Raw genomic sequence first — 27,331 nt, 5'->3', positions numbered from 1 at the left:
GGATTATATTTGGTCTACTGTTCAATATTTATAAAGCATTTAACGATACATTTATCTAGTAAACTAAATATGTTAGAAGATATATAACTGCTGACAAACGAATAATTGCTGACATACAAATATACTTTCAGAAGCATGGCTGACGTAGCAGCAGCAGTTCTAGCAGCTGCAGCAGAACAGGATAAACAGTATGCTTCCATCCTTGTAGAGAAACCTCTAGGTTAGTAGAGAACAGGATAAACATTATTTGGAGAAACCTCTAGGTTAGTAGAGTACAGGATAAACAGTATTTTATCCTTGAAGAGAAACATCTAGGTTAGTAGAGTACAGGATAAACAGTATTCCATCTTTGTAGAGAAACCTCTAGGTTAGTAGAGTACAGAATAAACAGTATTCCATTCTTGTAGAGAAACCTCTAGGTTAGTATAGAACAGTATAAACAGTATTCCATCCTTGTAGAGAAACCTCTAGGTTAGTAGAGTACAGGAATCTTTGTAGAGAAACCTCTAGGTTACTATAGAACAGGATAAACAGTATTCCATCCTTGTAGAGAAACCTCTTGGTTAGTAGAGTACAGAATAAACAGTATTCCATTCTTGTAGAGAAACCAGTATTGAACAGGATAAATAGTATGCTTTCATACTTGTAGAGAAACCTATAGGTTAGTAGAATACAGGATAAACAGTATTCCATCCTTGTAGAGAAACCTCTAGGTTAGTAGAGTACAGGATAAACAGTATTCCGTTCTTGTAGAGAAACCTCTAGGTTAGTAGAGTACAGGATAAACAGTATTCCATCTTTGTAGAGAAACCTCTAGGTTAGTAGAGTACAGAATAAACAGTATTCCATTCTTGTAGAGAAACCTCTAGGTTAGTATAGAACAGTATAAACAGTATTCCATCCTTGTAGAGAAACCTCTAGGTTAGTAGAGTACAGGAAGTATGCTTCCATCCTTGTAGAGAAACCTCTAGGTTAGTAGAGTACAGGATAAACAGTATTCCATCCTTGTAGAGAAACCTCTAGGTTAGTAGGGTACAGGATAAACAGTATTCCATCCTTGTAGAGAAACCTCTAGGTTAGTAGAGTACAGAATAAACAGTATTCCATTCTTGTAGAGAAACCTCCAGGTTAGTAGAGTACAGAATAAACAGTATTCCAATCTTGTAGAGAAACCTCTAGGTTAGTAGAGTACAGTACAGGATTAACAGTAGGTTTTTTTTTAAGTTGACAATTTTCTCGAATTGATTTCTTTATGAGCTCTAATTTTTGTCTGTTTTTAGCCTTAGAGTTGGACCTGGGTAATATGCTCGCTATTGACAACAATCAGATAGATAACTCAAAACTTCTTAACAGGTTAGTCCCCAAAAAGAGAAATGAAATGACTTTGTAAATCAGTTTTGCATTTTTATTTAAAATTTATTCAAAGGTCGTTACAAAGACTATTGACCAAGTTAAATTCTGTTTTATTTAGAGATGATCGTGAAGGGTTTCTTCGTGAATTAGCTCGAGATAATACCCAGCTTCTGATAAACTCTATCTGGGGTCTACCAACAGAACGGGTTGAAGAGGTCGTCGTTGCCAAGTTTCCTCCTCCTACTTATATACTACCCAGAGAGAAACCTGTACCTGTTCCTAAACCTCTAACCAAATGGGAGAAATATGCAAAGGACAAAGGTAATTTTAAACTTCTAGCTATTATTTTTCTCAAAAAAAAAATTCTTACTTCCCCGAATTGTAAAAATCTTTTTTCCCCAAACGTTAAATATGATAAAATCAATAAAGTTTTTGGTAAAATATCTCAAAAAGAATGTAAAAAGTTGCCTTTTTGTATCCAATTTTTCATTTTTTTGTCTCCCCAAATCATCCCCTATCCTCTCTCACAGGGTGGGGGTAATTCTGAAAAATATAAACCCCTGTCCCCTACAGTTAATATCTGTCTCGCCTTTCTTTTGATATTTTGAATTTTACTAAAAGGTTTTTGAAAGGTCATCCTTGAAAAATTTAGCTTCAATTAAATTTTATTTTTTCAAGGTTCTCAGGATGATCTCTCAGGCTGCATTAGAAAAAATGAGAAATGTTAGCTCTCGTCTTTTTAGATACTTTTCTCCTCCCTAACATATTCGGGGAACTTCTTATTTGTTGGGGGGGTTCTAGACAATATTAAAACTCCACTGCACTGGATCTTTTCAGATGATCATTTTAGGAAAGTTTTTTGAGAAGTTGAATGCTTGTAATAAATGTTCCTTAATGCACAAGTTTTGAATCTTAAAGAGCCAGGAGCTGCCGACCATAGCAGTGTTAAATGGGATGTAGGGTTCAATCTGGTCCTGTCCACATTAGGACTATGTCCTAGTAACTACTTACTTTTAGTAATAGTTAATAATAATTTGATTTAAAATCAGATCTTTGTTATGTTCCCATTCTTATTTCGATTTACATTGATAATTTACTTTTTATAGGAATTGTGAAGAAGAAGAAGAAAGATCGTCTAGTTTGGGACGATATTGTTAAGAAATGGGTTCCACAGTTTGGATTTAAGAAGAAGGAAGTTGAACGGGAGAAAAACTGGTGTATTCCCATCAAGGAGGGACCCGACCCTAACATCAACCCTCATGAGAAGATGGAGGAGGATAAGAAGGAGAGAGGAGCTAAGAATGAACTCCAGAGATTAAGAAATATTGCAAGATCGAAGAATGTCAAGGTTCCAACTGTAGGAGTAATTACACCATCTTTTAAAGGAAAACAATGCTTAATTTTAACTCTATTTTGCACATTTTATTATTGTTTTGAAATCTATAAATGCAGTGCTTAGGATCCATTTAATTTGATGCGGATCCGGATCCTGGGTCCGCACTTGGAAAAAATGGATCTGGATCCAGGTCATTTCTTTAAGATTCACTAAACTTTTTTAACAACAAATAATTTTCAAACTTTTTGTTCGTATTTTTTTCGCTTATTTTTATCATAACACTTGATGAACCATTCAGAAATGAGGAAGTAGTTTTTTTTTCAGTTTTTGGTTGATATTTTACCCCTTGGATCCGGATCCTTGGATCCGGATCCTTGGATCCGCATAATTTTGCGGATCCGGATCCAGGAAGCCAAAATCTTGCAGATCCAGCGGATCCGGATCCCGATCCTAAGCACTATATAATTGTTATTTGTTTAAACAAAACCAAAGAAGGATGAATTTTAATCCCGAAACTTTGCCTTTGTCTCGTTGATCATAAAATTTATTTTTAATTTTATTTTCCAGCTTTCTTTCTGTCGGAAACATTTATATTATACACTTCTGTCGGAAACAAGGTGAGTCAATGAAAAGTGTGTTTAGCGTCGTCTTCTTAACTAATTTTTTTGCATAAAATTTTTATTTCTGGCAATATTTTGAATATTGTCTTCATTTGTTTTAAACTCAAATGGTACCACAAAAAAATCCACGAAACTTTTTTCCCGTCAAAATTGAAATTGAAGAAAAACAAATGTGTGATAACAGATAATTACTATCCAATCCTAACATTTCATTTAGATCGGTCTGACCAATTGAGAGACATATTCATAAGAATCAACAACATTTCAATGAAATAGATCCGATTTATTGTTCAGTTGATCTTAAAAATAACACAATTAACAGTTGCACATTAATTAAAATATCCTCTATTCTTTGGTGAAATTTCACCGCTCTAATTCTCAGATCTATTTATTCTTAGACAGATACACTAGCTAAATTTCGATTTTTCCTGATACGATTTTGCAAATTTTCTCCATTTCCATGAGTCTAATTTTATGAAATATTTGGATTAGATAGAAATCATACATTAACACATTTTTCTTTTTTTCACTTTTAATTTTGAGAAAAATAAAGATACGCGGATTTTTTGTGGTACCATGTGAGTATTAAACAAATTTAAACAATATTCCAAAATATTGAAAAAATTCCACGGATAAGAATTTCACAAAAAAAAAATTGTTTTGGTAAAAACTACGCTAATTAAAGTTTGTTTGTACTCACCCTGTATTTTTCTGTCCGAAACATTCATATTAATTTTTTTACCTCTGTTTCCATTAATGCCTTATGCATTCTATTTTTGGAAAAAATCAAGTTTTGTTTTTTATAGAAACTAAAAAGTTGACCGGACACTCAGATGACCTGAAAGCGGCAGCGGAGCTTGTAAATCATTCAACTGCCAGCCTTGGTAAATTCCAGGCCAAGCTTAGTAAAAAGCTGGAGCAAGGAGCTAAACTAAAAGCTAAGAAGAGAAAGTTTGAGAGTAATACTGGAGACTCGGTTCATGAGAAGGAGAGAAACCTTGGGATCCTGGAGTCCATTAACAGCAAGAAATCCAAGCTCGACATGAACCACGCCATAGGAAAGAAGATCCATGAGGAGGATACAGAGAGATCGGAGGAGAAGAAGAATAGAAAACCAGCAAGAGGAGGAAAAGGGAAAGGAGGAAGGAAAGGAGGATCATCGTTTAGTTCCAGTGGAATGAAGGGACGAGGAGGAGGTGGAGGAAGGGGTGGTGGAGCTGGTAGAGGAGGTGCTAAGAGTAGAGGAGGAGGAGGTAGTGGAAGAGGTGGCAGAGGTTCTAAGAAATAAATTTTTTATCTTTCACAATTGTTTTATTTGTAGTTTCGAGAAACTAAATGTTTCACATTGTTCTATGTTGATTATAATAATTCGGCAGGAGAATTCTTACATAAAGTTAAATACGATATTTGATTTTTAAAAGTTCATCTTATTAAGAAACTATAAGAGGCATGGTTTAAACATAATTAATCTTAATGTGAATAGGTTTGCTATTTTATAAACGGTTCAGAATCTGTATCACACCGGGTGTGAACAATCTGTCAGTTAGGATTCGAGCGTTAGACATCTGGCGGGTGGTGTATTTTTCGACCTACACATATCCACCATACTCCACTTCTGACCTACGCCTAATCCGCTTTACTACACATCCGACCTACTAGCACGTGGTATTACAGCTGCTATATGGACTTGTGGCCGCAGCGCCCGGCCCCGTAGCCTGTCCTAGCCGCGGCGCTCGGCCCCCTAGCCGCTGCGCTCGGCCCAGAAATTGTCTTAACCTAACCTAACCCTCAAATAATACACTAAAATAAACAGCTGGCGTAGGTCCGACATTGCAGTAGGTCGGAAATTTAGTAGGTCAGAAGTTCAGTAGGGGGGATGTTGCATATAGACGATGTAACATTACCCATCTGGCGGCCTAATTATCATCCTCGTGTATTAATAAGGAGAGAACGGGCTTGGTGGATCAAATGCTGATTAATGTTTAATAGAAAGTAGATCGCCATTTGCCACAGGGAGTGTTGTACTTGAATTTGTTTCTTGTCAAGATTTTACTGGAAATAGTGTGAACTAGGAAGTCAGGTTAACTGGAACTTCGCTGAGGTTTCATTCAGACTGGCTAGGTCCGAGGCGGCGTGAAGAAGCAAGCGAAAACGCGCATATTAATTTTAAGTGAAAACAATCTAAATCGTACATTTCTGTCTCCTCAATTTTGACGTAATTTTCAGTGAATGACGCGAATTAAAAATGGCGGAACGAAGAATAGTTTGTGTATATGGTTCCGTAACGGGGAAAGCAGAAAGTATAGCTGAACAGCTGGTGGATACCGCTAAATCTAAGGGAGTCCAGGTACCCCCTTCAATTGTTCGTTATCCCTTAATAAAAGATGGTTAAGTACCCCTTTCTGTATGGTCCCTATTCCATAATTAAATCGTTGCTTACCCCAATTCTGAGTTGGGTGCAGGTACCCCATTCCAATATTAAATTTATGTCCGCAAATCGATAATTTTCTAGAGAACGATTTTTGGACCCCCCTCCACCTCCTATCAAATTTTGTATATGGTTATCATTGGTCATGTGGCCGTAGCGCCCGGCCCCCTCGCCTGTCCTAGCCGCGGTGCTCGGCTTCCTATCCTGTCCGAGCCGCAGCGCTCGGCCCCTAGTCGCTGCGCTCGGCCCAGAAATTGTCTTAAGCTAACCCCGAACTAGTTAAAAAGAAAGGTATTTAGTTAAAAAATTTGCAAGGTCTCTTTAAAACTGACCAAATAACGATTTAAAATCATGTACACAATTGATAGGAGGGGGGAGGGGGTCCAAAAATCTATACTGGACGGACCCCGCAAAAATTAAGGGGCCAGTCAAATCGGTCAATCATAAGGGGCTCAGGTACCCCCTTTCAGCGAAGTAATCTTTGTCCTTGAACCTGTAAGGGGTTCAGGTACCCTTTCTTCAATTTGAAATTTGTTGTACCGAAATCTGAAGGGCACAGAGTCCCCCTTCCAAGTATGCAATCGTTTCCCTAACTAAGCACCCCTCGGCTTTTACCCCTCCCTCGCACATCAATTTGTAAATGACTTCGGTTTTTTAAACAAGTTTGAATTTATCCATTTTCTGGTATATTCTAAGAGAACGATTTTTGGACCCCCCAGGCCCCACCCCCTCCTATCAATTTTTGTACATGGATCTTATATGTTAGACAAGGATATAATTGACCATGTGGTCGCAGCGCTCGGCCCCCTAGCCTGTCCTAGCCGCAGCGCTCGGCCCAGAAAGTGTCTTAACTAACCTAACCCGCATCCGCAGCGCTCGGCCCTCTAGCCTATCCTAGAAGCAGCGCTCGGCCCAGAAAGTATCTTAACCTAACCTTACCGTAAATAATAATATTTAAATTCTAATTTACTAATTTCGTCATGTACAAAATTGATAGGACAGACCCCATTTTCTTACATTTATCAAACAATCAATTCTTAAAAATCTCAACTTTGTTTTCAGATCGAATTATATTCGTTTGCGAAGTTCGGAACAGAATGGAGTCTAGAGAATCTTGATATTCTGATTATTGTCAGCTCAACTACAGGAGATGGAGAACAACCAGAGGTGAGTTTTCTTTATTGAAATAGATAACTTTAGCACACTTATTATTTTAATTATTTATACTTTTAATTCATCGTTTATTCACGTCTCCGAGGAATGAACTGCAAAACTTTGGAATGGGTTGTTAAATTCTAAAAAGCACTGAATCTCTTTAAACATTCGGCTTGTTTATTTGTTAGTATCCAGTCACCCTCAAAACGGTTGAATTGATCGGGCTCAAATTATGCGTGGTTTAACTCGCATGACCTTTGGGAAGGTTGCTAGTTAAAGTCCCATGTGCAATAGTGCAAGTAAACTCTGCGCTTAGGCAAATAATTAGGATTCATATTATTTTTTACTCCAGTCGTTTCCGTAAAAACTAATTTTAAATCTTTTATGAACAGATTCTAACATTTTTTTTAGACGTTAACAAAATTTTGGAGAAAACTTCGGCCGCGTACCTTGCCTTCTGATCATCTGTCTCATGTTAGTTTCTCTATTCTTGGTTTAGGAGATACTAACTATAATCAGTTCTGTAACGGACCTAAAAATCTTCACAGACGACTGCGGGAGCTAGGTAAGATAGGAAATTCTAACTATTATCAGTTCTGTAACGGACCCAAGTATCTTAACAGACGACTGCAGGAGAGGTAAGATAGGAAATTCTAACTATAATCAGTTCTGTAACGGATCAGTATCTTAACAGACAACTGCGGTAGAGGTAAGATAGGAAATTCTATCTATAATCAGTTCTGTAACGGACCTAAGTATCTCAACAGACGACTGAGGGAGAGGTAAGATAAGAAATTCTAACTAAGTAAGTAAGTAAGTAATATTTATTGCACAATAAAATGTTAACATATTAAGGTGGCAGGAGATATACAATTTGCAGGATTGCGGTTTACAACGTAGATCTCATAGTACAGTCTTTAAAACAAATTATACATTAACAAGAAAATAATCCAATGGTAATTAATATATAACTATAATCAGTTCTGTAACGGACCTAAGTATCTTACCAGACGACTGTGGGAGCTAGGTGAGATAGTAAATTCTAACTATAGTCAGTTCTGTTACGGACCTAAGTATCTTAACAGACGACTGTGGGAGAGGTAAGATAAGAAATTCTAACTAAAATCAGTTCTGTAACGGACCTAAGTATCTCAACAGACGACTGCGGGAGTAACTAAAATCAGTTCTGTAACGGACCTAAGTATCTCAACAGACGACTGCGGGAGAGGTAAGATAAGAAATTCTAACTAAAATCAGTTCTGTAACGGACCTAAGTATCTCAACAGACGACTGCGGGAGCTAGGTAAAAAAAAAATAAACTACTAATGGAAGGACTTGATTTAAATCATTTTATTCTCTTCCGATTATGAAATCTTGATACAAATTAACGAATATCTTGATACGAGTCATGGAATCATTATACAAATCATGAAGTTTTATACAAATTATGGAATCATGCAGCGAATTATAGACTGGAGCTTAAAACGAACTAAGAATATGAATAGGAATCATAATCAGTAGATTTAGATTTGAATTAAAAATCTGATTCTGATCAGCTGTCAAGAAAGTGTCATAAGTCGGTGCGCCAGCAAACTCATATTTTACTTCATAAATCCATCATTTTTAAGTTTTCAACTCTATTGAGCCTCTAGACGGACAGTTCTAATTCTTTATTATCTACAGGAGGGAAAGAGTTCTACGCAGCAGGATGGGCAGATGATGGTATTGGATTAGGAAAGACTTAGTTATAAATATTTAAAGATAAATGTTTCCTTCTAAAAAAAATAATTTAAAATCATTTTTTTATTTTATCAAAAATCAACATGAGTAATATTTTCAGTTTCAAAGGAAATTCAGAGATCAAAACATTCTGTACCGTAGATCCAGGGATTAAGCTCTTTTTTAAGTTTGATCTTTGATTGTTATAACATAGTTCCTGTATCTAGAGCTAGTCGTTGAACCTTGGCTTGAAGGTCTCTGGCCTAAACTTGATCGGCTTATTAAGGAAACTTCAGACAAATAAATAGAAACCCATAATTTATATTTTTTTTTGTCTAAAACCCGTAAACATTTTTAATTTAACGAGTCTGAAGAATTAATTGTCCAGGGTGAATCAGATCAATTGTCTGGTCAAGTATCCGGTCAAGTATCTGGTCAAGTATCCGGTCAAGTATCTGGTCAAGTATCCGGTCAAGTAACCGGTAAAGCATCCGGTCAAGTATCCGCAAATATGTCGGTCAACTTCGCCTATATGAAGGAACCGGAGGATATTAAACTAGATGTTCTAGTACTCTCCGAGCCTAGTAAATCAGATGCTCCGGAGCCGGAGCTGAATGTTCCGACCCTCCTCTTCTCGGAGAAACTATCTGGAGAAAAACTAGATCTGCCTGCGGTTCCTCCAAGGTTAGAATTTTATGTGAAATCATAATTATTTTGGTAGGATGAACAAAAGTTGTTGATAATATTAACTTTTTGTAGAGTTGATTAGTGGGATGGGGTTTTGATGGTGAAGTGTATTTTTTAAACTACAAAATAAACATCTTTTATAGTTTTTTTTTTCAAAATATGTTGGTACGTTACAAACAGAGTTCAATTAAATGAACAAAATGTAATTAATGTTTAGGTTTATTGAAGTTGAGTTTATAGATTCAGTTAACTCCGATTCATCCATTCATCAGAATAATATGAAACTTCCGTTCTCCACCCAACCATTACAATCCGCCAGGATTGTATCAAACCGTCCGCTCTCTTCTCCTAATGCTGTGAAAACCTACATGGAGCTTGAGTTGGAACCTGACAATTGGTTCGAATATCAGCCCGGAGATTCTTTGGGTTTGGTTTGTAACAACTCAGAAACAGAAGTACTTGAATTATCCCGTATCTTGGGTCTAGAGTCTAGATTAAACTCGTCTTGTTCTATATCTGTCATGAAAGAGACCAAGAAGGCCAGAGCTAAAATTCCAGAGTTTGTGTCAAGTCCAACCGGGTTCAAATCCCTGCTCGAGTCAAGTCTAGATATCCGTTCCGTTCCCAAGAAATTATTTCTCCGTTCTTTATCAGAGTTTACGTCAAACCCGGAGCATAAAAGAAGAATTGAAGAACTTTGTAGTAAACAGGTAAAGGGCATTTAATATTGCAAATTTATTATCAATGTTATAATAATTTACAAATAAATTATCTTTTTGTCAGGGATCTGAAGAATATATGAAACTTGTGGTTGAACCTAAACTTGGACTCTTAGATTTCCTTCAAGCTTTCTCCTCCTGCTGCCCGCCCCTATCCTTGCTCATAGAACACTTACCCCGCCTTCTCCCAAGATATTATTCCTTCTCCTCCTCTCCAACCAGGCAGGACAAATGGATGAGTTTTTTATACACTGTAGTTGAACGCCCCCGGCCTGGACTATCAACTAGTTGGATGAGAACCTTGAACCCAGGAGATAGTTTGCGGATTTATCCCAGAACAAGTTCCGGATTTCATCCTCCGGAGAACCAGACCCAACCCTACATCATGGTTTGCGCAGGAAGTGGTTTGGGACCTTTTCTAGGGTTTCTTGAGCAAAGAGAAACTTTAAACCCTCCGAAAAGCAAGGCTTGGTTGTTTTTTGGTTGTAGGAACAAAGAGAAGGACTTCCTCCACGGGGAGAAACTTCTCCGGTATGAGAAGGACGGGATACTATCCAACCTAACCGTCGCCTTCTCCCGGGACAGTACTGAGAACGGAGTGAAGTATGTCCAGGATGCCCTGGAGAAGAATGGATCTGTGGTTGGGAAGCTTCTGTTAGAGGAGAATGCTGTAGTTTACGTGTGCGGAGACGCCAAGGATATGGGGAAAAGTGTGTACAACGCTTTTTCACGAATTCTCGACGCTTCTGGTTCCGACGGAGCTAAGTATTTATTACAAATGACGTCAGAGAAACGATATAAACAAGATCTTTGGACGTAAACAAATATCAAAACCTAGCTAAATGGTGCTATTTTATACAATTTATAAATTTACATTTTTATACTTCACGATTTATTGTTTGAACCACTAGAGATATTCTTTTATAAATTTATATTGTTTGTTTTCAGAAATAATGTTTTAGAGATTGTAGTATTGGTGAAAGGTTAAATATGTCTCCTTATCCTCTGGAAAGTCTTCATCCAGGTCACTAAACCCTATTTTTTCCTCTTTAAAGGACTAGACGTTATTTCTAGAGACATTCCAATTGCAGAACGGCATGTCCGATGTACAACGGTGCCATTTATTCTTTGGAAACTGTTGGTGAATCCCCATGTTTTTGATTTGATTTGATTTGATTTGATTTGATTTGATTTGATTTGATTTGATTTGATTTGATTTGATTTGATTTGATTTGATTTGTTATCCTTTATTTTTACAGATTGAAATAGAGTGCTGTCTGTGTGGGTATGAAATGTGTATACTCGGTTTTGAATTTGAAAATTAAGGATAACTCTGTAATCGATGATCAGACAAAGGTTGTTGTGAATCGGACATGCCATTCAATTATGTCTGGACAGTCTACAGTCTCTCTCAACGATTTAATGTTTAATTACGTAATTAATTTTTCTCCTAATTTTCCCATGTTCTTATATTTGTACACTGTTTCCAATTATATATATAATTATAATTATATAATAATAATTATATATAATAATAATAATTATATATATAATAATAATAATAATATATATTTATAATTATAAATATTTATTTTCTGTGATTTTGATAAAGCGTAAGTTAGAAATGCACATGTAATATTATATTTGCTTGTTTTTTTATACTTTAAGTTATGTTTTTGGACTGTTTTCTATCCTTGTTTTTCATTTACTAGATAAAATGAAGGTTCTGTAGGTTTGATATTTATTTTACAAGTTCGTATCTGTCAACGAGCTCGGGTAATTATCTGAACTCCAGGACGTCCGTCAAGCATCTGGGACAAGCAGAATATGTTAGGGGAGGATATAGAGAATATGGAGATCAGGTCACACAGGAAGAACATGGAGAACATAGAGAATAATGAGAACATGGAGGACAAAGAGAACCTGGAGAACAACGATATCATTGATGAAATGGAATACAGTAAACACATGGAGCATAGAGAAATTATGGAGCTTAGGGAGAAAGTGGTGCGTAGGGAGAACATGGAGTTTATGGAGCACAAAGAAAACAGGATTAAAAGGGATAACATGGAGCTCAATAGAAACATTGAGATTGAAGATCGGAATGCTGATGTTTTTGTAAACGTAGAAAGGGATGAAGAACCTGAGTTCTGGTCTGAACAAGATCAAACTGGAGATAAAGGATTAGAAAACCAAGGAAAAGAAGCAAGTGGAGAAGAAAATACGAGAAATATATCTGTTAATACCTCTGCACTGATCAGCAAGAGATCTAACCTAGTGGATATTCTGATAGATAAACTGAACAACATTCACACCAAAAGTTTGGATTTAATCAAGGCACAAATATTCGTTATGCTTTTCTCTGTTAAAAATAATAAAATAAAAGTGAGCTAATAATTTCAATGTATTTTTTATAGCCTTTTTTAACACTAGTCAAAAAATTTAAACTTTAAGTTTTTTGGCCTTAGAAATTTAGATATTAAGAGAGACTAGATATAAAGAATTTCAAGTAAAATATGAGTTTCGAAATATAATGTTGGAGGAGTTTGGAGAGAGGAGAAATGAGGAAACTCCAATTAATGCTGTTAGACAGGAGTTTATCCGTTCTCTGAGATCCCTAAAGCATGAAGATGTTCTGGTGCAAACACGGAGAGAGATATTGCTCCAGGTGGATGATAACCCTGACTCAGTTCTAGCAGAGGACCTGGATATTCAACAGAAGAAGAGAACACTTCTCAACCTAGGCAAAGGACAGATGGGGGCGGGTTAGTTAATGTAAAGAATATTCTTTTTATATGTCTATTTTTAAAAGCAAAGTGAGTGATTGTATTGGCTGTCCCTAGCTGAGATAGAGAAAGGTCTCCTCTTGGAGAAGATAAATGAACTGGAGGAAGAACTACCGGAACTAGAGAGACGGATATTACTAGACAAGTATCAGGAAGGGAACCGACATAGCACACATTCGGTAGAAATTGACGAGCTTGAGAATATGTTCAGGAATGGCGCATTTTCTTTAATAGTTTTAACAAGAATCTATATTTTATTATCACAAACATCCTCCATAAGATTTAATATTCCGGTTTCATTGAATTTTGCAGAAAGAAAAATGTTATTCAAACTTCTGGTTAACTTATGTTTATCGTTTATTTGACAAAAACAAGATCAACACAAATATTTTCATATTTTTAAATCAAGATACATTTTGGACCGAAGGTGATTTTATGTATTACCAAAAATAAATGTAAAATTTAAAGTCAAGCCTCCGACAAAAGTTCAAGCTTGAACCGGATATTTGAGAGCGGTTTACTCCGAACCCTCGAACTCCAGAAACTGGATGAATTTGTCTCCGCTCAGTATTTAGAGCTGAGGAAGGAGAACTTGGAGCTAAGATCTCGGTTGGCTAACCTAGAGGAACAGTTGCAAGAGCAGAGTAACCTAGAGGAACAGTTGCAAGAGCAGAGTAACGAGGGAGATTTCGTAGCTCCGAAACCAGAGACATTAGGTTGATGTTAGAAATCAGAATTTTGGGAAATCAATTATTTTTAACAAACAAAAATTTGAAAAATTAAATTGGGGGGGGTATAGAAACAAAGAAATATCAAGTTTTATTCCACGCGTGTTTAAAGCTATTATCAGAAAGGGTTGTTGGCTTCGTATTATTTTTGAAGGTTTTCCATGTTATTATGAAACTCTTGATTCCTATCCTAAACAGTAGATGATAACGAGGAAGACGACTCCGAGGTTTCTGTGCTACTGGAGAAACTAGAGAACCTTGACTCCTACTACCAAACCATACTTCAAGATGCAAACCTTACTCTATCCAACCTGAAATCCTTGAGCCTGGATCTAGGTTCTACCAATGATAATACTGAACTGGAAGCCAGAACGGGAGAACTGATGAGAACCCGGAGAGAAGTTGCGGAGGAACGGATAGAACTAGAGGATTGGATTGCGCAGAAGAGGGTTTACTTGCTCCAGAGACGGAATGAACTGAGTTCTAATATCTCCGATATGAATTCAGAAATCGCAGATTTTCGTCGTTCAATTCAGAGAGATTAACTAGTTGTGCAGACAAACTTATTATAAGAATCTAGTCTAAATTATCGATGTGTTTATTGTAACCAAGGTTGTAAGATAAGGTTGGTGGATGCGCTCCAATACACTAGAAATGTCGTCTTCTGGCAATGGACTCTTAAAAATCTTCAAATGACGTAACTGATTATTTGGACTCTCACCAACTATGTTGTCACTTCATCTCCCGCCAATAATCAGTTAAGTCATATGAGGATTTGAGTGTCCATTGCTACGAAGACGATATTTCAACCAAAGTGGAGACACACCTAGATTATCTAACCTTATTATACAACCTCCATTGTAACCTTGTTGTAAACAAAACCTAAAATTATCCGTTCCATGAATTTGTATTAAATAATATTTAGGTGGAATGATGATGGAAACTCATCAGCAACCCCACCATCAACCCGGCCAGGTCTCCCTATCCGTCCTCATCGATATGTTCATCCAGAGAACCTACCACGAGCTCACTATCCTGGCGGAGCTCCTCCCCCGGAAGACTGATATGGAGCGGAAGGTTGAAATATTTAATTTCGCGAGCAGGACGCGGATGCTTTTTATTCGGCTTCTCGCGCTCGTTAAATGGGCGTCCAGTGCATCAAAGGTAAAAATTAAATTAAATAAAATTAATACCAGTGCTTAGGATCCGCAAGATTTTGGCTTCCTGGATCCGGAACCAAGGGGTAAAATATCAACCAAAAACTGCTAAAAAAACTTTTACTCCTTAAACCCAAATCTGAAATTTTGAAAAAGGAGAGATAATAAATCCGGATTCGTTCTTTTCCAGCGTGGATCCAGGATCCGGATCCGCATCAAAATTAAATGGATCCTAAGCAGTGCTTAAAACCTTGTTGTTAAACTAGGCGGTAAACTATTTGTAAACGAAAAAATATCAATTGGAAGATTTTGAACGGAATAAGTTCAACTGATTTTCTCTGCACTAGAAAAAATGTCATTCATTTAAAAGTTTCCAGCTCAATGCAAGATTTTTTCTTCATTTGTGTCGATCTTTTAAGTATATTACGATCCTAGATTGTTGGAGAAACATTAATGAAAACTTCGTTTAAACTATTAGATTATTATTTTTACTTTTTATTCTTGACTTGAAGCGTCCATCTTCGAATCAAACTTTTAATTGTTACTCTTTTTAACATTAGTGGATTTAGAAAAATCGATTTTTTCAGTGCAAATTTTTATCATCCATAAACCTTTCCTTGGGTCATGTGAGTTGCCTCAAAAATGTTGGGCTCGATTTTTTTAGCCGTTTCTGGGGTGTATATTTTTCTGAATTTCACCCCTGAAACAGCTGAATATATTTATTATTTAATAATATTTTCCCTGAAAAATCATTTATTTTCCCTAAAAAATCATTTATTTCCCTGAAAAATCATTTATTTTCCCTAAAAAATCATTTATTTCCCTGAAAAAATAATTTATTATTCTGAAAAATCATTTATTTTCCCTGAAAAACCATTTATTTTCCTTAATTCAGCGGGAACCTTGTAAACCTTCTGGGGGAAATAAATGCTTTTCCAAAAGGGAGAAGTGATTTTTAGGATAATATACACCCCTTAATCGTTTTGACATGTATTGGATATAGAGAACACTAGCGGACAAGCAAAGTACATAAATAATAATGATAAATTTTCTAATTAAGGTGGACAAATGCAACAACATCATGATGTTTCTTGAGAAACAATCCTCTATATTCCTTGACACAGCTGACCAGCTGGCTAGGATGGCGCGTGAAACCCTGGTCCGTGCTACACTTCCTAACTTTCATCTACCGGCAGCAGCAGAAATACTTACCACAGGTTTCTAAAATCATTTTTTTTTTGGACTGATCGCCAATTTTAAAATTTTTTTTTTAATGAAACCTTAAACAGACCTTAGGATCCGGATCCGCAAAAATATGTGGACCCAAGAGGCAAAATACCTCCAAAACCTGCTAAAATAAACCTTTTTTTGCTTTCAAAACAGAAATATTAACTGTTTGCTGATTAGAGATTTTTTAAACTTCCTAATCTCTAAATAGTAAAAAAAAAGTAAAAAGAAAATAATTTAAATTGTTTTCTTACAGTTTAATAATCAGTAAATCTTCTAGAAATGTTTATGATCTGGATCCGGATCCATCGTTTTTCAGGCCGGATATAGGATCCAGATTCATCGTTTTTCAGGCCGGATATAGGATCCGGATCCATCGTTTTTTGGCCGGATATAGGATCCGGATCCATCGTATTTTAGGCCGGATATGATCCGGATCTGCTTCAAAATTAAATGAATCCTATGCACTGTAAACAAAAGTTTGTTGTTGAAAGCAATGATGTTTAAGTTATTGTGTTTAGGTGGGTACACTAGATTACCCCGGTGTATTAAAGAACGTATAATTCCTCCGCCTCCAATCTCCGCCCTGGAGAAACGATTAACCCTGCTGAAACTGAACCAGGTTATTGAGTACAGACTCGTCAATTCAGCTGTACCATTACAGATGCGCAATCTAAAGGTTAGGATTTTATTCTTCAATATGGAATGATTTTTTATGTTTATGCGATTAAAATGAAAAATTTTCGATTGGCAAGAGTTTCCATCTTATTTGATACTTATTACTCATTTACAGTATAATCCAAAACTTTGATGCCAACAGAAGATTTTTTAAAATATCGTCTTGACAATTTTCTGTTGGTTTTTAATTATTATACCTGAAACTCAGTAATTGTAAAATAAATAAATAGCCATGAAATGTTTAAAAAAGCTCCATATAGCTATTCAATTAAAAAATTAAATATCTGCAGCATTTCATTATCAGTATGTTTAGAAATCGACATTTTATAAATTCTTTCGATTTCTCCGAAGTTCAGGGTTAAACTGTATTACCCAATTCATCAAACAAATCTGAAATATCTGGAGGGAAATATTTTCAAGAAAACATATACTCAAATCTTATACCTAAGGGAGGATGTGAAGTGGATAACTGATGAGCAACTATTCTATTAATTGAAATGAAGTTTTCTATCCAATTTTTTTTTAAAAAAAAAGTAGATCTAAAAAATTCAGTTTTCGTAAAAAACTTTATTAGCTTTAACTTTTATATTCTCCAGGTTGCTGATGGAACTGTAACCTTCACAGTGAAGAATGAGTTTGAGAGTCGTCTAACCCTCCTCGGAGACGGACCTAACGAGTCCTGGCATCTTCTCAATGTTGAGATGCTGGTTGAAGACCGGGAAACTGGACAGGGGAAATCCTTAGTTCATTCTCTCCAGGTTGGATATGTTCAGAACCTGCTCCAGTCTAGATTAGAGTCTAAGGAGACTCCTAAACCTCTGCATGATCTTTACAATGTTCTACACGGGTTGGCCCAGCTTCTCCAACTAGAGGTACTCTACAACCAGACCATGAGACTCTACGCAGAACGGTTGGGAGATTATATCAGGGTAGAGGAGTATATACTAGGGAGAGCGCTAACGGTTTCCTACTGGAGAGAATTATCATCCAAGGATCCGAACCTGGATCAGGGACATAGGCTGTCAGTCCAGGTTGATCCACATGATCCCGCTAAACCGCTCATCGTTGTTCATACTCCCTCTCTAACTAATAAAGAAGCTGAGACAGCGGAGAAAAGTATCAGAACTGAACATCTCTCCGTAGAGTCACTCCTTGTACACACCATATATGTGAGAACGCGAGCAAGGTTGACAGATCTCAAGAACGAGGTTCAGCAAAGATTAGGTTTGGGAGATGTAGAGGCGACGTTACATGGATCTCCTGCAGTTTTGGCAATACCAATTCTTCAACCCTGTCTCAGGGCGGAGCAGTTACTCATCTCAGTGGATACTCACACAGGAATATTCCTGGCTCATGTTCCTCAGTATCCAACCAATCCTTACTCTCCGCAGATACAAACCAGTCTTAACGGAGATAAGGTTCAGCTTGAAGCTCAGGTATCAGAACTCCGGTATTGGATTACCGCCAGAAGAATTGAAAAGACGCTTCAACAGCTCCCAGCGACTCCATTCGAACAGCTACCTTTGACCTATGACCTGAAAACTCATCCTCTCTCTAAGATGGGTCGACACAAGATGTTCGTCCGACTGCACAAACAACCCTCGGCTATCCTAGTGGTCGATTACAGTGAGAAACCTGGCAAAGAATGCGAGATCCAGTATAATTATTATTATCTTCTAACCCGTCCTTGTAGTATTGAAGACGACCCTGAGGATGAAACTGTGGTGAAGGAGATACCTAGAGTTTACATGAAAGCTCTGGGTATGATTGAGTTCAACTCTTTCCTTGTAACTCACGGAAGTACAACTAGGGTTGATGTACAAGAGCTGAGTGAGAAGATTATAGGAAAGAGAAAACCTGGAGGTAAAGTAGAAGCTCCGATAAAGAGAACCAAGTTCCCGGCATACTTCCTCTCCGACCTTGCTCACGTTGTATCGTTTGCTGACGAGAGAATACCGTTTACCGCACTGGAAGCTCACATGACCAATCATGGAATTCTTCACTCCGGGATCAGTGTTGAACCTACAGCTGTAGGTCTTTATCTCACAATTATTAGGTTTCCCAAGGTTCCAAACCTGCCTGAGAAAGATAGTTTAGAGTTTATGAAACAGTTGATATCCGCCACAGTTCGGAGGAAGGGATCAGGTTGGATGCTAGAATGGGTTTTCCACGGCTCACCCTTTGACTCCAACTTCCAGAAAGATAGATATCCCATATATTCAAACTTCGAGCTTGAAACTGTCGGAGATTCTGATAAAACTGTAAAAGGTATTCTAGCTGAGTGGAGCTCTATGGTTCATCTTTATATTCTTGCCAAGAAGTTCAATCGTTATCTCCAGATGCGACACAATGGTCTAAACAGTAGAATAGTTGTTAAACAGTACAACTATAAAACATTAACCCTTGAGTACGGTCCTCAATGTATGTATTCTGTAACAGTATCCTGGAGAAAGGTGGAGGAGAGGTTTTCGTTGATCTTTGATAGCTCCGGACCTTCTCTCTCTGTGAACCCGCACACATTGATGAAGAACCAGTACGAGATCCAACTAAACCAGGAGAAGAATCTAGCTCTTATCTGTAAGATCCTACTGGAGACTCTCAACGCTTGTCGGAGTATCAGTCGTCTGCCCTCTACTGTATTCAGGGGGATGAGTATGATACATAGGAACGCTACCCATCAAACCTTCTCCGTTCTTCCTCAATCTACAACCCACGTCAAGATATTGTTCTATGGTAAATATTGTGTAGATCTATATATGAGAGAGGAGGGGTTGGTCTCCGTCCGGGACGGAGCTTACTCCTTGTTTGATCAAACCAAAGTTCTTGAGGAACTACAACCCATTCCTGGGTTTAAAGCGTTCCTTTCTAAATATGTGGACGAAGCAGCATTCTCCCGGCGCACCTCACAGACGGAAGACGACAATCCTCCGTCTCCCCTCGCCATGGACGACATGCCTAGATCCGACGGGAAGTTTACTGCTCCAGGTTCTTCCGGAAACTCATTAAATCCTGTTTCTCCGCACTCAACCTTTCTCCAATCTCCGCCTAGTAATCTCCGACAACCGAGCCCTGCAGTTCCTTCTCCTGCCAACCCTGCTGGATCTCCTTACCCTAGTGCTGCGTCTCCGCTCGGTTCTCCAAGATCTAAACCTTCTCCGAGGTATGCCGGAGCTTCTCCTAAATCTGTTGGTCATAGTGCCAGCTTTCATCATGCTCAAACTAGAATTCTTCCTCCTAGATTATGGGCTGCTGCTATCCCCACTGTTCTAACCACCAAAGCATTCGACGACATATGTCGACCGTCAAACCTAATGTCAAACAACTTGTCGACAGTGTCGCCTCTACACAGGTTCCTAGGCTGTGTGTTTATGCGCCGACAGCTGCAGCATATAATTAAGAACGAAGATTTTCTTACTCTCATGTCTACTCCTGGAGAACCTAGTGTCATAGCGTTCAGGGTTGAGTCCCTGGTGTGTAAGGTTTCTATTAACCAGGAGAATTCATTCCAATCTCTTCATCTGAAAATACTGCCAGATGATCCGAGTTACTGGCAACCCGAGCAACTACAGATTCTACAGAAATTCTTCGATACAAAGGTAAATATTATTCAACTGTCAATTTTATTATTTTTATCAAGGATGAATTCATGTTTCTTTCTTCAACTCAACTTTTTTCCTTATCTCCACTAGTTCCTTTTGTACCCGCTTGGATATTAAATTGAAATGTTTCGATGAATAAAACAAGAAGTTTCACAGTTTTCAGTACTTCACTCATTTAAACTTTTTTAAAAATATTTTTTATTTTCTTATTAACTGATAATTTTTTTAATCTATGAATCTTGAAAATAATTTTTAGCTGAACAATATCTTTTTTCTAGATCTAATTCTTCTTAATTATTGATATTTGATGAATAAATGCTGATGTCGGAGACATATTGGAATTTGGTTTCAAATTTATTGACAATTGTTGTATCTCCTCCCTACCGTCCTAACACTATAGTCGGGTTCTAATCTCCTGAAAAAAATGTTAATTTCTAGGTTGTGTCTCCTCCCTACCGTCCTAACACTATAGTCGGGTTCTAATCTCCTGAATAAAATATTAAATTCTAGGTTGTTTCTCCTCCCTACCGTCCCAACACTATAGTCGGGTTCTTATCTCCTGAATAAAATGTTAATTTCTAGGTTGTGTCTCCTCCCTACCGTCCCAACACTATAGTCGGGTTCTTATCTCCTGAATAAAATGTTAATTTCTAGGTTGTGTCTCCTCCCTACCGTCCCAACACTATAGTCGGGTTCTAATCTGAATAAAATATTAAATTCTAGGTTGTATCTCCTCCCTACCGTCCTAACACTATAGTCGGGTTCTAATCTGAATAAAATATTAAATTCTAGGTTGTATCTCCTCCCTACCGTCCCAACACTATAGTCGGGTTCTGCCGCCTACTCCACTGTCCCTCGGATACTCTCAAGAATATCGTCCAGTTAATGAGGTTTGAGGTCCAACCAGAGCTGGTTACACAGAACAACCTCAAGTGGAGTATATCCCTCTGCTTGACAATACCTCCCCTGGCCCCTAATATGTTCCCTGTAGGTCAAGCAGGGATCATAGGGAACAAGGAGAAGATTCTTATATTCATGCATTTAACACGGGCAAACCTACCTCCGGGGCAGGTAATACATTTGATTAGTTAATTATATTCCCTCCATCAACTTTTCTTTTTCTTTTAGCTCCCCCCTTTTTCTTCACTTTTCATTTTCTCTCAACCTCCCCCTTTCTCTCTTTACTAGCTCAAATTTCCACCTTCCCTAACTTCTCTCTTTCAATTGCTTTAAATCTAAACCAAATTTCATAGTCATTGTCAAGATTGAGTCTTAGTCGTTAAACCTTGTTTTAATTACTAACGTTGAAAAAAAACCAACTTTTAAAGGGAGTGTTCGCGAAAAATAATCGCTTTCGATGGCTACTAATCTTACTTCTATCTGTTGCGTCTATAAGGAGTAAATTTTTAAAAACGATTTATACTGAAGAACGTAGCGTCCATACAAATTCAGAAAATTGCAATATAAGACTCCGTATAAAATCAATTTAATTTCAAACAAATCATTCAGATATTACAAGTTTACAACCTATAATCATCGATTATTTTTCGACGCATTTGTATGTAGTTAATATTTCATAATATTTTTTATTTGTTTTGTATACATTGCATTTAAAACGCCGAAATAGTTGGCCGCTAGGTGTCTCTGCTCTCGATGCTTTGAATGATTACACATGGCAGACACTTAGTGGAAAAAGCGACGTTTTAAATAAAACAAATAACAAATATTACAGTACAAACTTCGACAAATTAACTTTATATGAATGCTTCGAAAAATAATCGATGACTATTGGTTGTAATATCTGAATGATTTCTTCGAAATTAAATTGCTTTTTTTACGATCCGAGTCTTATATTGCAACTTTCTGAATTTGTATGGACGCCACGTTCTTCAGTATAAGTCGTTTTTAACAATTTTCTCCTTAAAGACGCAACAGTTTGAAGTAAGATTAGCAGCAATCAAAAGCCATAATTTTTCGTCGTAAGCATATACCCCCTTTCATTTTTCGCGAACACTCCCTTTAAACATTTTGTAAAAATTGTAATTTTCATAATTTTTCTATTAACTTTTAAAATGGCCGTCAATTTTATAGTAATAATACACTTATAGTTTCTATTTATATAGGAGAGTGTAAGTATTGTAGTTCCTGTAGTTTACAATATTACTGTAAACCAGACTAGCCTGGCATCTCTACAGAAGGAGCTAAACAATCCTGCTCTACACGCTGTTCAGCAACATTTATCCAGATGGGCAACTGCAAATATGGCAGTACCAGGTATACATTGTTCAGAAGGATAGTGGGGGATTTTCTTTAACTTCATAAAGAATTCATTCCCAACCTTGCAGGGTCTACAGGCAAGTTTTTGCTAGCTTTTTCCACGTGTTATTTATCAGTGATCAGTGAATGACCGGTTAAAACTATATTGACAATGATAACTGTTAAGGTCGGTGTTCTATTCTTCCCGCTATCCATGATCTGCTGGTTAACTTGACTCTACCCAACGAACCACCAGGATTTCCTATGGGAGGACCTGGAGTACCTGGAGTACCTGGAGGAGCAGGAGCTCCACCAATGATGTCAACTTCAAACAGTTTAGGACACATGCCGCTATCCTGATCCAGATTATACCACTAGATTATCTAGTGTTCCTAGTACTCCAAATAGTAATATTATACTACGAGATCTTCTAGTGTTCCTTGTACTGCAGTAGTTTAATTATACCACTAGATTATCTAGTGTTCCCAGTACTGCAGTAGTACAGTTATACTGCTAGATCCTTTAGTGTTCCTAGTACTCCAGTAGTACTATTATACTGCTAGATTATAAAATGTTCCTTGTACTGAAGACAGTATGATTTTAGTCGAGGCAATTTAGGGCCCATTTGAAGCCCTATTGTTACTTTACATTACGGAGAAACGGACTAATTGCATTAGTTGTATTTAAAGTACTATTTGTACTTTATTCTAGTGTACTTAATACTAAATAGTAGTACTGAATGGATGTACTGATAACGGGAAAAATTAGGAATTGGAAATTTTCTTTGTTAACATTCATGTTGAAGAATATTGACAACTTAAATTTCTTATTTTGAACCTGAACTATTTGTAAATATGTATATTATGATAAGCTCTATTCTTCATATATTTATTTGTTTGATTCTGTGGGTGGAAATGTTCACTTAAATATATTACAATTCTAAACCCTGTTGGAAATCGTAGAAATCTCAAAGTTTATAAACAACACAGACATGTAGGTTTTAACTTGTGTCTGCCTAAATTCAAATCTAGTTTTCCGGTTTTTTGTTACTGAATTTTTAAAGCAAGATATTTAGAAAAGTTTTAAAAAATTGAATACTTTAAAGTATTTTTTAATGTAAGTATGAGTTTTATTGAGACTGGAATAGGATGAAGAGGATCTAAGATTGGAATAGGATGGAGAGGATCTAACAATAGAATAGGATGGAGAGGATCTAAGACTGGAATAGGATGGAGAGAATCTAAGACTGGAATAGGATGGAGAGGATCTAAGACTGGAATAGGATGGAGAGGATCTAACAATAGAATAGGATGGAGAGGATCTATGACTGGAATAGGATGGAGAGAATCTAAGACTGGAATAGGATGGATAGGATCTAAGACTGGAATAGGATGGAGAGGATCTAAGACTGGAATAGGATGGAGAGGATGTAAGACGAATAGGATGGAGAGGATCTAACAATAGAATACAATGGAGAGGATCTAACACTGGAATAGGATGGAGAGGATCTAACACTTGAATAGGATGGAGAGGATCTAACACTGGAATAGGATGGAGAGGATCTAAGACTGGAATAGGATGGAGAGGATCTAAGAATGGAATAGGATGGAGAGGATCTAACAATGGAATAGGATGGAGAGGATCTAACAATGGAATAGGATGGAGAGGATCTAAGACTGGAATAGGATGGAGAGGATCTAACAATAGAATAGGATGGAGAGGATCTAAGACTGGAATAGGATGGAGAGGATCCAATACTGGAATAGGATGGAGAGGATCTAACAATAGAATAGGATCGAGAGGATCTAAGACTGGAATAGGATGGAGAGGACCTAAGACTGGAATAGGATGGAGAGGATCTAAGACTGGAATAGGATGGAGAGGACCTAAGACTAGAATATGATAAAGATTCAATTCAGCATTTTCTTTCAGGAAGAAAGTGAAAATAATCCATTTTTGTCCCCAATAGTTTTTAAAATATCAAAAGAAATACAGTTTTACTTATGTAGTTTCCAGTCAAGCTTCTGACAGCTTGGACTACAGTATCATCTCAGCTTACACCTGGTGCATTGCTTGAACTTAAAGTTAACACTGTAGACTACTCTGCTGAAAGATACGTCTTTACTGAAGAGAAAACTGTTCTCATAAACACTCAGAATCCTTTGCCGAGTCAGCTAAGCACATTCAGGTAGGTGCTCCCAATACTCTGGGCTGTAGAGCCATGACACGGGTGTTTCTTCAATCCTGACTCCAGGGTAAAGGATAAAACTGTAGACAAACCCTGATTCATCTCTACCGAAGGGAAGTGCAGGTGTTCCCAATACTCTCAACATCATGTTCACAGTGATACATTGTCTGATCATGGTGCAGTCTCTGTAAATATCCTTGATCAAATACAGCCTTAGCATCCATCGTTACTCCAGGATCTATCCTAGCTACAGTATTATCCTTTTCATTGTAGATATCAGCCTTCTGTGGCCGAATTTAAAGAATTTGAGCGGCGGTTTAAATTTGCGCCGCGGTTTCTTTATTGTTGGTTCCTTTTGTACTTTTTTCAGTTTTTTCAAGCTTTTTTCCGGGTTTTGTTGGATTTAAACCGCGGCTCAAATTCTTTAAATTCGGCCACAGGAGGCTGATCTCTACAATGAGGAGGATAATACTGTAGCTAGGATAGATCCTGGAGTAAGGATGGATGCTAAGGCTGTGTTTGGTCAAGGATATTTACAGAGACTGCACTATGATCAGACAATGTATCACTGTGAACATGATGTTGAGAGTATTGGGAACACCTGCACTTCCCTTCGGTAGAGATGAATCAGGGTTTGTCTACAGTTTTATCCTTTACCCTGGAGTCAGGATTGAAGAAACACCCGTGTCATGGCTCTACAGCCCAGAGTATTGGGAGCACCTACCTGAATGTGCTTAGCTGACTCGGCAAAGGATTCTGAGTGTTTATGAGAACAGTTTTCTCTTCAGTAAAGACGTATCTTTCAGCAGAGTAGTCTACAGTGTTAACTTTAAGTTCAAGCAATGCACCAGGTGTAAGCTGAGATGATACTGTAGTCCAAGCTGTCAGAAGCTTGACTGGAAACTACATAAGTAAAACTGTATTTCTTTTGATATTTTAAAAACTATTGGGGACAAAAATGGATTATTTTCACTTTCTTCCTGAAAGAAAATTCTGAATTGAATCTTTATCATATTCTAGTCTTAGGTCCTCTCCATCCTATTCCAGTCTTAAGATAATAATCTATCTCCTCCACGCCCTGGAGACCACATAACCCGTGAATCTTACAAATAGTAAAAGAGACTATATTAAATCAACATTATTTTCTCAGTTGAGTTTTGTTAATAGAAAGAAATACAACAAGAATATAATTCAAGTTACAAAGGGGTTTTTATTAAATTGTTAGTGAGTTGACTATGACTAGGCCCAGGACTAACTTATGTACAGTTTTACAGGTATTTATATAGTCAAGAACATCTGGCAAAAATGGTTTAACATTTATTAGAAAACTGGCATACATTCCTAGGATGAAACATTCTGACATTTACTTAGATAAGACAAGATAAAGTTTATTGCTACAAGTTGATGATTATAGTAACAGTACAAGTATAAAGCAATTGGGTGGAAAATAGCTTTTGCCTGTTTTGATTATTTTTTCCACCCAATTTTAAGAATAATTACAATACATTTCTCCAGACATTGATCACAGTGTGCTGGATATACTGGACATTTAACCACTATGGTTCATTGAATTAATTTATCAAATAACAAAGGTTCTAATCCGGTTCAGATTAAACCGCATACCATCAGCTCTAGTTTTCATTCGTGAAAAGAAGTCCGAGTAAGAAGTTGACGGTGTTTCAGTCGCCCTTCTCAGATTATGACTAGGTACAATACTATTCAAATAGTTTGATGTAAACAGCCTTAATTTCGTCGCTTAACAGGTGTAATAATGGGTCTTTCCAATGTTTCGGTGTTTCAGATTTTGTTCCCACCTTTGTTTACTGCCGTGATATCTCTTTTACACTTTGATAACGAGAGTGCTCTTTCTGGATAGACACCTTGATCGATGTAGGTTCATCTTCTGGGTATAAGAACTGTTTAATCTTATCTTTATCTACCTTGAATCCGCTAAAGAATGCAATATATCCATTCTGCACTAGGTATAGTACCTTTTTCCCGACATATGAGAAACTCATGTTAAAATAATCTTCAAGAAATCTACTCCAGGGTAAGTACAAGGTTCATTAGATTTGTACTCCTCTTTCAGAATAGAGGACATGACTTTCCTGAGCATTAGATTGAATGCAAATTCAGAATGTTCTTTCTGTGTCTTCGGTTTCTTTTCCATGAACTTTTTTACTCCCTCATTTGAAAATATGTTCCCAATGTGTTTCATAATTGTAATACAGCATGGAATACTACTATTGGAATTCTATTTTATGTACCTAGAGATACGCATAGGTATTTGATTAAAAGTATTTCACAATGTTAACATGAAAAACTATGTTAGCTAGCAGATGTATTTCTATTGAAGAAAGTTCTTAGCTGTGCATCAGAATTCTCTCCAATTTATGTAAAAATTAAATGACCTTAACACATTGCTCGGCAGAATAGAAAATTGTTTTGTATATCTGTTTGATCTAAGTTAAACGTCAGTTAAGAAACAATTGAATCATTTTGATTTTTGGTGTCCCAGTGATTCATAAAAAGTAATGAACAATTTTAATGTTGAAGGATTCAATAATGACTTAATAAATAAAATGATAACTATGTTATGTTATGAGTAATGATCGTTGATCAAATACGCCTATTTTAGTAAAACTATACTGTCTAAATAAGTAAACACCACAATTAATCTATATTATATGTATGT

At 37.0% G+C, this 27,331-nt stretch overlaps 3 protein-coding genes across 4 annotated transcripts; all 3 read left to right on the top strand.

Annotated features, from left to right (window-relative positions):
- The first annotated feature begins 110 nt into the window (after window positions 1–110).
- LOC111698955 (ribosome biogenesis regulatory protein homolog) lies at window positions 111–4,612 on the top strand. The gene is made up of 5 exons (XM_023469450.1): window positions 111–220; window positions 1,281–1,353; window positions 1,472–1,674; window positions 2,460–2,738; window positions 4,116–4,612. Exons 1-5 carry the CDS (start codon window positions 136–138, stop codon window positions 4,595–4,597), a joined length of 1,122 nt encoding a protein of 373 aa, XP_023325218.1. The 5' UTR covers window positions 111–135; the 3' UTR covers window positions 4,598–4,612.
- Window positions 4,613–5,213: 601 nt separating this feature from the next.
- Window positions 5,214–10,968, top strand: LOC111698950 (methionine synthase reductase-like). Its single transcript, XM_023469439.1, has 8 exons — window positions 5,214–5,656; window positions 6,800–6,904; window positions 7,304–7,457; window positions 8,576–8,626; window positions 8,839–8,897; window positions 9,000–9,295; window positions 9,516–10,008; window positions 10,082–10,968. The coding sequence occupies exons 1-8, from the start codon at window positions 5,555–5,557 to the stop codon at window positions 10,835–10,837; spliced, it is 2,016 nt and encodes a 671-aa protein (XP_023325207.1). The 5' UTR covers window positions 5,214–5,554; the 3' UTR covers window positions 10,838–10,968.
- LOC111698949 (mediator of RNA polymerase II transcription subunit 14-like) lies at window positions 10,910–23,392 on the top strand. Of its 2 annotated transcripts, XM_023469437.1 has the most exons (8): window positions 10,910–11,041; window positions 14,457–14,695; window positions 15,749–15,905; window positions 16,437–16,594; window positions 17,190–20,189; window positions 20,985–21,263; window positions 22,316–22,466; window positions 22,636–23,392. In XM_023469437.1, exons 1-8 carry the CDS (start codon window positions 11,008–11,010, stop codon window positions 22,806–22,808), a joined length of 4,191 nt encoding a protein of 1,396 aa, XP_023325205.1. In that variant the 5' UTR covers window positions 10,910–11,007; the 3' UTR covers window positions 22,809–23,392. The 2 variants fall into 2 exon arrangements, with proteins under 2 accessions (XP_023325205.1, XP_023325206.1); XM_023469438.1 differs by lacking the exons at window positions 20,985–21,263; window positions 22,316–22,466; window positions 22,636–23,392 and adding an exon at window positions 20,559–20,630.
- Window positions 23,393–27,331: the final 3,939 nt, after the last annotated feature.

Source organism: Eurytemora carolleeae, unplaced genomic scaffold (assembly GCF_000591075.1).
Source record: "Eurytemora carolleeae unplaced genomic scaffold, Eaff_2.0 scaffold129, whole genome shotgun sequence".
Taxonomy (NCBI): Eukaryota; Metazoa; Arthropoda; class Copepoda; order Calanoida; family Temoridae; genus Eurytemora; species Eurytemora carolleeae.
This window is presented reverse-complemented; position numbering and strand designations above follow the sequence as displayed.

What these genes read in the sequence shown, in the direction of transcription:
- LOC111698950 (XM_023469439.1), top strand. Translation starts at nt 5,555, where the DNA reads ATGGCGGAACGAAGAATAGTTTGTGTATATGGTTCCGTAACGGGGAAA. An exon ending in CAGACGACTGCGGGAGCTAG is followed by an intron (nt 7,458 to 8,575) that starts GTAAGATAGGAA and finishes TATTATCTACAG; the next exon opens with GAGGGAAAGAGTTCTACGCA. An exon ending in CTGCCTGCGGTTCCTCCAAG is followed by an intron (nt 9,296 to 9,515) that starts GTTAGAATTTTA and finishes ATTAATGTTTAG; the next exon opens with GTTTATTGAAGTTGAGTTTA.
- LOC111698955 (XM_023469450.1), top strand. Translation starts at nt 136, where the DNA reads ATGGCTGACGTAGCAGCAGCAGTTCTAGCAGCTGCAGCAGAACAGGAT. An exon ending in CCTTGTAGAGAAACCTCTAG is followed by an intron (nt 221 to 1,280) that starts GTTAGTAGAGAA and finishes GTCTGTTTTTAG; the next exon opens with CCTTAGAGTTGGACCTGGGT. An exon ending in AACTCAAAACTTCTTAACAG is followed by an intron (nt 1,354 to 1,471) that starts GTTAGTCCCCAA and finishes TGTTTTATTTAG; the next exon opens with AGATGATCGTGAAGGGTTTC.
- LOC111698949 (XM_023469437.1), top strand. Translation starts at nt 11,008, where the DNA reads ATGTCTCCTTATCCTCTGGAAAGTCTTCATCCAG. An exon ending in TACAGATGCGCAATCTAAAG is followed by an intron (nt 16,595 to 17,189) that starts GTTAGGATTTTA and finishes TATATTCTCCAG; the next exon opens with GTTGCTGATGGAACTGTAAC. An exon ending in AGAAATTCTTCGATACAAAG is followed by an intron (nt 20,190 to 20,984) that starts GTAAATATTATT and finishes ATTAAATTCTAG; the next exon opens with GTTGTATCTCCTCCCTACCG.